General features: G+C 14.3%; 2 protein-coding genes across 2 annotated transcripts, besides 12 other annotated features; one reads left to right on the plus strand and one right to left on the minus strand. All coding sequences in view use genetic code 6, as the record gives it.

Moving 5' to 3' along the window:
• Positions 1-293: 293 nt before the first annotated feature.
• IMG5_156970 (hypothetical protein) lies at positions 294-1,178 on the minus strand (the record flags this gene model as incomplete). The annotated part of the gene is made up of 2 exons (XM_004030558.1): positions 294-709; positions 782-1,178. The coding sequence occupies 2 exons, from the start codon at positions 1,176-1,178 to the stop codon at positions 294-296; spliced, it is 813 nt and encodes a 270-aa protein (XP_004030606.1).
• A 649-nt stretch (positions 1,179-1,827) lies between these two features.
• Positions 1,828-1,891: a microsatellite.
• Positions 1,891-1,986: a microsatellite.
• Positions 1,933-2,001: a microsatellite.
• Positions 1,968-2,044: a microsatellite.
• Positions 1,992-2,071: a microsatellite.
• Positions 2,072-2,445: 374 nt separating this feature from the next.
• Positions 2,446-2,479: a microsatellite.
• A 1,795-nt stretch (positions 2,480-4,274) lies between these two features.
• Positions 4,275-4,316: a microsatellite.
• Positions 4,317-4,603: 287 nt separating this feature from the next.
• Positions 4,604-4,652: a microsatellite.
• A 466-nt stretch (positions 4,653-5,118) lies between these two features.
• Positions 5,119-5,156: a microsatellite.
• A 768-nt stretch (positions 5,157-5,924) lies between these two features.
• Positions 5,925-5,977: a microsatellite.
• Positions 5,978-7,349: 1,372 nt separating this feature from the next.
• Positions 7,350-7,381: a microsatellite.
• A 225-nt stretch (positions 7,382-7,606) lies between these two features.
• Positions 7,607-7,641: a microsatellite.
• Positions 7,642-9,387: 1,746 nt separating this feature from the next.
• On the plus strand, positions 9,388-10,561 carry IMG5_156980 (protein kinase domain protein; the record flags this gene model as incomplete). The annotated part of the gene is made up of 5 exons (XM_004030559.1): positions 9,388-9,574; positions 9,625-9,793; positions 9,834-10,242; positions 10,287-10,390; positions 10,432-10,561. The coding sequence occupies 5 exons, from the start codon at positions 9,388-9,390 to the stop codon at positions 10,559-10,561; spliced, it is 999 nt and encodes a 332-aa protein (XP_004030607.1).

Consider the following 10,561-nt stretch of genomic DNA (forward strand, 5'->3'; position numbering starts at 1 on the left):
TTATAAATAATATCACTTAAAAAATCCTAATTTTATATTTTTACTTTTATTCCTTTATTTTATCTTTAATCCGAAATGAGAAGTAATAAAGAAATTATTTTAATTTTCTTATTAACATTTTAAACAATCTTTACATACATAATTATTAACTTTACATATAAAATTTATGGTATATATTTTCATTTATTAATTAATCATTTCTATTTTCTTAATCTAAAAAATATTAATCACTAATTTATAATTAAGGAGGCCAAAAAATATTGCAATTAGGAGCTTTTCCATCATATTTTAATTCAATTTATTCCAAATTTGTATGTTTAAATAATTATTTATCTTAATTATCTTTTGAAAATTTTTATTTTTTTAATAATATTTTCATCTAAAAAACCTTTGATTATATTCCAAGGAATAAAAATTGAACTAGGAGTATTAATAACATATGTAGCAAACATTCTACTTCTATAATTAATAGAAAGATATCTAATAATAGTTTTTAAAGCTGAAATAGGAAGAGAAGATATTCCTATAGAATTCAAATCTAAAAGGACTACCCAATTCTCAATTTATCCAGGAAGCATAATATATTTTAATATATATTCAAAAAAATAAGTTATTGAATGTAATAATAAATTTTAAATTTCTTTCTTTATTTTTTATTTAATTATTATATTTAATTTTTATATATATAAAAAGCTTTATTTAAATTTAACTTTTTGGCATTTATTACTATCATTGGACGAAATCTATGAATTCTTCCATGTATATAAAAATTCCTGCTAACTATTTTTTTACTTTTTATTATTATTTTAATAAAATTAGATTACTAAAAAGTCTTTTATATTGTCATTAAATTAAACTGGAAGTGTTTATTGACGCCATTCTTAATGCTGTTTTATTGTTTTAAATGTTTTTTCGATTTTAAACTAATTTGCGTAGAGAAATCTTAATAAAATATTATTGTTCCAACTTTTGATAATGTTATAATTTTAATATTTCACTTTTATTTTTTACTAATATATTAATTGATATTTTTCATCTTTTATATGTTATTTTAAAAATTCTAATTGCTAATTTTAATAATCATCAAATTAAATTTATCCTTCAAAAATTTTTCTTATAGCTTTATTTTTTTCACCAAATTTTATTTCGTTTTCTATTTTATTTTTTATTTTAATCATATTATTATTATATTTTTTTTTTTTATTAAAATGGTATAAAATCTATTTTTTTTAATAATATGAAAATTAATTAATTTAGAAAAAAAAATAATAAAAGAAAGAAAAGTTTAATTATACCTTTAGGAAAATATAAAATGCATCTTTTGAAATAAGAGAATTATATTTTAACAATATTTTTTCTTTAAATAAATTAATATGTATAATATTTAGCAAATATAATAATATTTAATAATAATTTTTATTTTAAGATAAAATACTTAAAAATATTATTTATTATATTAAAAATATATGATATATTTGATTATCTTAAGTAATTTAATAATATAAATAAAAAAATTATTTAATATTCAAATTATTTATAATAATTCTTATTTTTTTATAAAAATATAAAAATACAAAAAGTAAAGATAAATATATAATAAAAACATTGAATAAACCTTATCAAATAAATATAAATTAAAAAATTAACAAAAGTTTATAAATATATAAAATTTTAAAATAATATTTTTAAATAAATTATTATAATTTAATAAAGTCTAAATTAAAAATAATAGATAATCATGTGTTTTATAACTAAATTTAAAATCTAATTAAAAAATTTAATTTAAATTAAATATATTTAAGATATTAGATTAATTTTACATAATCTAAAATTAATAAAATAACTATAATTAGGAAATAAATAAAAAATATAAAAAAAATATTAATAAAAATATCTATAAATATATATAATTATATTTAAATTATAAATATATATATATATATATATATATATTTATATATATACAGTATTATTTTTATATATATACACTATTATTTTTATTTATTTATCTATAATTATTATTTAATTTTATATATTTTTATTTTTATTTTTTTAATTTTTGTATTTTTTTTATAAAATTGCATTATTTTTAAAAAAATATATATTTGCATATTAATATTATTTAATTTCTTTATTAATATTAATATAATTATTATATATTATTATTTCTTTTATATTAAAATTTGATTAAAATATTAAAAATATTTTTTATTATTTATATATTAAATATATTTAAATTGTCATTTTTATCTAATTGTTTATCTTTTAATTTTTAAAATGCATAATAAAAATCATAATTTAATCATTTATTTAAAAAATATTTTAAAAAATTGATATGTAAAAAATTAAATACATATTAATCAAATCAAAATATTTTTTTTAATTAATTTAAACAAAATTAAAATTTTTATTAATATATTTTATATTTAAATTTAAATTTTAAAATTTTATTATTAAATAATTTTTATAATATAAATAAAAAAATCTATATTTTATATAAAAAATTAAATTAATTAGATTATAATAAATTAAAATTATTACGTAAATTTATTATTTTTTATTTATTTATATAAATGTAATAAATTAAATTTAGATATAAAAAATAAATAAATATAATTTTTATTTAAATAAACAATTAAAAATAGATGAAATAAATATTTATTTATTTTATTTTCTTCCTTTAGTTTTTAAAAGTTAAAAAATTTAAAATAATATAAAATTTTATTTAACCAAGATTCAGAATCTCTAAACAGATTGACCTTAATTTAATTTTTATATTCCTTTAATAGCTAATTTTATATATTGTGTTTTAAGAATCAGTTCTTTATTATATAATTAATCAGAGTCTTCATTATTATATTTTCGATCAACAATATTAACAATTTAATTTAATTAAGAAATTATAATTTTACCAACCAAACATTTAAATATATTAACCCTAAAAATCGCATATTTATCATCCAAATCATCAGTCTTAAATACAGTTTTAGTAATGTCTTACAATTATTAATTTTAAAAAATCATTTATTTATTGTCTTAATTAATAGTCAAAAATAAGCAATTATAATGATTATGATTATAATAATAAGTCTAACTTAATTTATTCTTTTTGCCTTATTACTTAAGTTATAAAGAAATCTAATAAATTTATTAATTTAAAGGTTCTGGTACTTTTAATTATTATAAATGACTTAAAGATAATAATTCCAAAATTAAATGCATTAAATATTTTGGCATATTATAAAATTTATTTTTTTAATTACTACAATTTAATATATTAATTTTACTATTTAAACCTTTTATTTTATATTCGTCTTTTTATTTAGCTATATTTATTCCATATTCCTATTTTAATATATCTATTATTTACTAATTATTTAGTTAATTTATCTATTCTATTATTATTTCTTCGGAATTTTATAAAAGATTATTCATTTGTAATTCATAGTATTTCAAAAGTCTGTAATTTCCTTTTAAGTACAAATAAAATTTCTGTAAAATTTTTTCTCTTAAGTTTTCTTCAATTAAAAATTCTTCTTAATTAAATATTTAAGTAAATTAGCCTTCATTTTATTAATTTTAGTGTAATTATTATAAAAATATAATAAAAGGTTCTTGAAAATATTATTAAGTCATTATTTATTAAAAAGGATAGTATTATATAAACGTTAAAGTCTAATTTAAATTATCAGTATTCGCAACGTTTTTTAAATCTAATAGTTTTAATTATTAATAATAATTCACTGTATTTTTAGCATAATTAAGTTATTTATATTTGCAAATTTTTTTTTTAATTTATATTTTATTATTTTAAAATGATATCATATAGTTTTTTTATTAATTTTAGTTTTTTATATTATACTTATATTCATTGTAACTTACATATTTATTTAATTTCTTTTTCTTCCCTATTATATTTCTTTTAGGATTTCTATATATTATCAATGTGGTTTAGTAGTAATTATCTAATAAAAAACGATTATAAGAAATATAATAAAAATAAATCATAATATTTAAAAAATTTATTAATTAATTACTGATCTTATTATTAACACTTAACACTTCTTACATTTATTTTTACTTATTTAAAAATTATAAATGTTAAGAGAAAAATTTTTTTAATATAATTATAAATTAAATAAATTATAATAAATTGATGAAGTAATAAATATATTATAATATAAATTTTTATGTGTTATTTTTATTTAAATACTTGCTATCAAACAAATTTATAAAAAATAAAAATAAAAATTTAATTAAAAAAAATTAGATATAAATTTATAATCTAATAAAAAAATATATAATTCTTAATAAAAGTATACTTTTTATTTTAAAAATGTCAAGATTTTAATTTTTAAAATATTAATATTTAGAGAAATAAAATTTATAAAAGAATAATAAAAATATCATTTTCATTATATTTAAAAAAATTATTATAATAGTTTATTCTTAAGTTAAATTTTTTTTTATTTAAAAATATATATTTTATACATACTTTTTAATTTTCTTTATTTACATATATTTTTATAATTATAACTATTATTTTTTTTTATTCGATTATATTATGATGTATCTTATTTATCTTTAAATTTAATATTTATTAATAAAAATAAATTTTAAAATATATAAATATAAATTTAAAAACATTATAATATTGCAATTTTATTAAAAAATTTCAATATTTAAAGTTACGTATTATTTTTTTATTTTTAATTATAATTTTGAAATTAAATGATTAATTATCTTTAGTTTATTTTTAACTTTTTTTTTTTTTTTTAAAAAAAAAAAACATATTAAAATAAACTTTATTAATAACTATCTAATAATAATATGAATAAAATAAACATATGATATCATGAATTTATATATATATTTATTATTAAGGAATTATAATTAATTTTAAATATAAAAAATTATTTTAAAAAAATGATATTTTTAGATTTTAAGATTTTTATATTATATTCTTTTTTATTTATTTTGAAGAAAAACACAAAATTAATTAGCCAATTTAGGTTTTAATTCCTATTTATATTTTTCTTAATATTTATTAAAAAAATTATTTTATTTTTTTAATTTTATATATAAATAAAAGGTTATCATTTATAAAAACTTATAATAAATTAATATATATATAAATCAATTAATTTATAAATAAAAAAACTATTTTTGAAATATTAATATTATTTGAAAAACTTTAAGAAAATTAAAGAAAAAAATAATAAGAATTTGAAATAAAAAAAATGTATAAAGAAAAATAAAAATTAATTTAAAAATATGAGAGTAGAGCTACCCAAATAACATTATCATTACAAAAAATCCAATATGTATTAATAAATGAACATGAAAGTTGCTAAAACTGGAATTTTATACTAAACGAATAAAAATATATTTAAAAAGTAATTAAAGACATAGACCAAGATTTTAAATCTTATAAACAGAATAATAATGAAGGGTAAATATTGAAATTCGATTAAAACAAATAATATTAAAGTCAAAGTATATCTCCAAGATAAAATGATTAACAAATATCCGAACTAAGCAAAAACTAAAATGAAAAAATAAAATAAAGCTATGTAATTGAATGTGATTCTAATTCTGACAGTTAAATGAATGAAAAGAGTAATTAATTGAATTCTAAGGAAGAAAATAACGGAAAAAAATCAAAATAGAAAAGGAGATTTAATGATGAAAGAAGCAAATAATAGAAATTAAATTCAAATAAAAAAAATAATGAATAAAATTAATTAATGGAAATCATGAATGAAGAGTCTAACTTATAAAAATATAGTGAAAATTTCAAGCAAATACTTTACAATTAATATAAAGAAGGATAGTCTTATAAAGATATTTCAGATAATCACAAAATTACTTATGAAACATGCTATTATTTAATTAATGCTGTTCTAAAAAGTAATTAAAGAAAAAATAATAATAATTAATAATAATAGGTGATAAATAATAATAATAATAAAAATAAAAAAAGAAAGTCAAACTAAAGTCCTTAGAAAAAAAATAATGAAAACGATGATGATAAAAATAGTAAAGAGATAAATGATAAAAATCTTGAAAATGATAAAAAAGAATAAAATAATGAAAACCTTAATATAATTAACAAAAATGGAGGAAATTATGAAAATCCAAGTAACAATGAATAAGATGTTTATGAAGCTATTGAATAAATAGATCCTAATTTTAAAGAAACTGTTAAACAATTTTTATGAGAAACAAAACAATTACTAAAAAAAAAAAAAAAGGTAAATTAAAAGATAAAAAATATATTTATTATTTTTTTTTTAAAAAAAATAAAATATAAAGATAATTATAAAAACATAATTTAATTTATTTAATATTATATATAGTCTTTTTTTTTTAAATTTAAATTGAATTTATTTTAAAAAATTTAATTTTTTTATTTTTCTTTTATCTAAATTATTAATTTTTATTTATCATTTTCATAATTCACTTAGATTTATTATAAATTAAATAAGTTCTTAATAATTAATAATATATTTTTAAATGTATTAATAATAACTATTTTTTTAATGGGCTAATTTTATAATTTGATTTAAATACTTATTTTTTAATAAAATTTCATTAATACTAAGTAAATTTTTCTTGATTGCATCTGATATATCAAAAATAATTGTTATAATTTTGTATCAATAATAATTTTTTATAAGTAGAAATTACTTTATTAAATAAAAGTGTATTATTATATTAATTTTATTTTAGTTTATAGTACATTTATAATTTTTAAATATATAAAATTATAAAGAAAAATAAAATAATATTCTTTTTTATTATATTTTTTGTGATTATATATATTTAGATTTAAATCATTTATAATTATAAAATATAAAAGAAATTTTTTTTATTTATAGTTAATAATGTCTAAATTATAAAAAGAACTTAAATATTTATTTGAAAATTAATCAAAATATTATATCATTAAGAAACTATTATAAATTTTATTTAATATTACAAATTATAGATTTGAATATTTTTTGTATATATTATTATATGTTTTATTTATATTTTTTTTTAAAATCCATATAAGTATGAAATAATAAGTTTTAATATATTTTTATTTTAATAAAATTTATTCAAAAAACATAATAAAAACAATATATATATATATATAATATAAAGCCTCAAATCAATATATTTAAGCTAAAATATTTTATATTTGTATATATGAATATAAATCTATCTATCATTTTGTTTCATAATAGTGACCTAATCCTTTTAAAATAGCAAAAATAAATAGGCTTTATGCTAAACCATTTATATATTTCTTATTGGCCTTTTTATTAATTTAAGCAACCTCGTTTTTGTCTTTTATTATAAACATTTTTTTTTTTATAATTTTTCTTTATTTATATATTATTTATTTTGAACAAAAAAAAAAAGATTTTTTTATATATAAATAAAAAAAATGAAATTATATAAAATATAAATATTGATATTTATTATTTTTACTTAAATAAATATTATTTGTATATTAATTTCAAATTTATATTAAATAATTTTTTTCATTAATAAAATATCATTCAATTTTTTATTTATAATTCTTATATTATTTTTTGATAATTAAATATCAATAATTTAAATTCTAATATAAAATAAATTTAATTATAAAATGTATAATATCATATCTCCATTAAAAAATTAAATATAAAATACAAGTGAAATATCAAATCATAAACCTCGAAACCATGTATAAATAAATTAAAACAGCCATTAACCATAATTTTACACACAAAACAATTTCTATAAACAAAAGAATTAAAAAAATAAAGAAATTTCCAAAGGTTGTTAAAAACATAATCTAAATTTTTATTAAATATAACACACAAAATATTTATTTATATAAATTCTTTAAAAAAATCAAATATTATATAAAGATTATAAAGCAACTGATTAAAAGGACATATTATATTCTTAAAAAGGAAATTTTGTAACAGATCATTCAATTCCAACCGCAAACGTAGATTTACGGCTAGTAAAACAATTTGAAAAATAAAAATCGTAACAGTTTAATGATCAAATAGCATAACAACATTCAAACACAAACAAAAATTTACAATTGAAATTAACTCGTTAAATTAATATGCAAGATAATTTTTCTTAAACATAATCATAAAATTAATATAAAAATCAATTATTTGAATAAATATATAATCTGCTTCATGTATAGAATTTTTAAGAAGTCTAACATATTATCTCAACATAAATGAATACAGATGATTTAGTATAAATAAGAAATTAAGAAACAGGGAATACCTTTATACATAATTTGACTTATTATAAAAACAGTTTAAGTCTGTTTAAATACATACATTAATTTATGTTAATAGATTTAAACATACAAAATAATTTAAAATAAACTCCTTTAATATTATCTATTTTAAAGTAAAATAAATAAATATAAACAATACAAAAAATAAAAAAATAAGTTAAAATTATTGAAATATCTGAATATATTTTATAAAACTCAATTTACACAGACATAAACAAGCAAGACTTTTAAGGAAATACAGTTTTACATTTGACATGTTAATAAAAGTAAGAAAATCTAATTGAGTTAATATTAAAAAAAAAAGATATAAATATAAACATCTAAAACAAAGAAGGCTAAAAGGCAGCATTTTACATTTAATAAGACTAAAATATCTTAAATATATTTAATAAATACAACGTTTTTAGAGATATGAAAAAAGGGATACTTAATAATTCATTTTAATTAAGTTTAAAACCACAAGACCAAAGTAAAGACAGTATACATTTAAATACTCCAAAAACATCTCATTCAAGCCAAAAAACTAATAAGAAGTATAAAACAAATATGAGAGGTTGTGGCTTTTACCAATAATCATCTTTTAGAATTGAAACAAATAAAAATAAAATTAAAAATACAAATGGAAATGGAAATCGAAACACAAATAATATAAGCAGTCCAATAGAACCTTAAAAGAACTCACTTACTCAAAATATTTCAATTTATAATCTATAAAAAGGATAAAAAACATACCAAAATCAACAAATTAGCTATTAAAATGAAAAATATGAAAACAGAAATAACAAAAGTTTAAATTAACATCAATTAGAAAGTCCAAACATTAATTAGGAAACTCTTCATAGTAATTCTTATTAAAATACATTAAATTAAATTGGATATGGGAATAACTTTAAAACACCAGCTTTATAAATAGTTAATGAATCTTAAAAATATATTTTTTCAAATAAAAAGTTCTAAAATATGAAAAAAAAAAAATCATAGAAAACAATTAATTAAATTCATAAAATGAACTCCTCTAAAATTAAAATAATTTTAATATTGTTATACAAGGGAATTAGTCTTCAAATTAAGAACTTTTATAATAACAAATGATATCTGTCTAGTAATGCTAATAAGCTTTTTTTTAATAAAAAAATGAAATACATTAAGGAATTGAATTATATAATATTTTCTAACATCTAGGAAGTGGAAACTATGGAGATGTTTTCTTAATTTAACATATATAAAGTTAAAAATATTATGCAATAAAAATTCTTGATTATAATAAACTTTTAAGTAATTTTTTTTAATATATTTATTTAAATTAATTAATCAAATATAAACAGAAGAAAATATACTTAAATATGCAATTTCAGAAAGAAATATAATGCAAAAATGTGACTCTCCATTTATAGTAAAACTTCACCATTCTTTCTAATCTGAAAATCATTTAATTATGGTTATGGATTATTGTCCAGGAGGAGATTTATATTCATTTTTATAAAAAAAATAAAGGTAATTTTTTGTTTAAAAACAAATAAATAAATTAATATAGATTTGATGAAGAATTAGCAATCAAATATTTATGTGAAGTCCTTCTTGCATTAGAAGAACTTCATTTTTAAGATGTTATATATAGAGATATGAAACCTGAAAATATAGTAAGATCTGACGATGGACATATAAAATTAATTGATTTTGGATTATCAAAGGAAAATATAGGATAAGGTTAATCCAAAACTTTTGTTGGGTCTGCAGTTTATATGGCTCCTGAAATTATTGGTAAAAAAGGACATAATAAAGCTGTAGACTGGTATTAATTTGGAATTTTGGCTTATGAATTAATGGTTGGTTAACCTCCTTTCAATTAATTAAATAGACAAGAGTTATACTATTATATTTAAAATAAAGAAGTTAAATTTCCTTCATATTTATCTGAAAATGCTAAGAATTTAATTTCAGCTGTAATTCTATTTAAAATAATTTTCATATATTTTTTATTTTTTAGTTACTTCATAAAAATCCAGAAGAGAGATTAGGAAAAGGAGGATCTTAAGAAGTAAAATAACATCCTTTTTTTAAATAAATAAATTGGTTTGATATTAAATAAAAGTATTTATTTTTTCTTTTTAAATAAATAAAAATAAAAAAAGAATATTTTAATTACCCAAACCTGATTTACCTAAAATCGTAAATTAAAAAATTGATTTAAAGTAAAAAGTAAGTAAATTAAAATAAGAAAATCAATTATAAGATTGGTATTATTATAATAATGAAATGTGA

This window comes from Ichthyophthirius multifiliis (genome assembly GCF_000220395.1).
Source record: "Ichthyophthirius multifiliis unplaced genomic scaffold scaff_1120509251190, whole genome shotgun sequence".
Taxonomy (NCBI): domain Eukaryota; phylum Ciliophora; class Oligohymenophorea; order Hymenostomatida; genus Ichthyophthirius; species Ichthyophthirius multifiliis.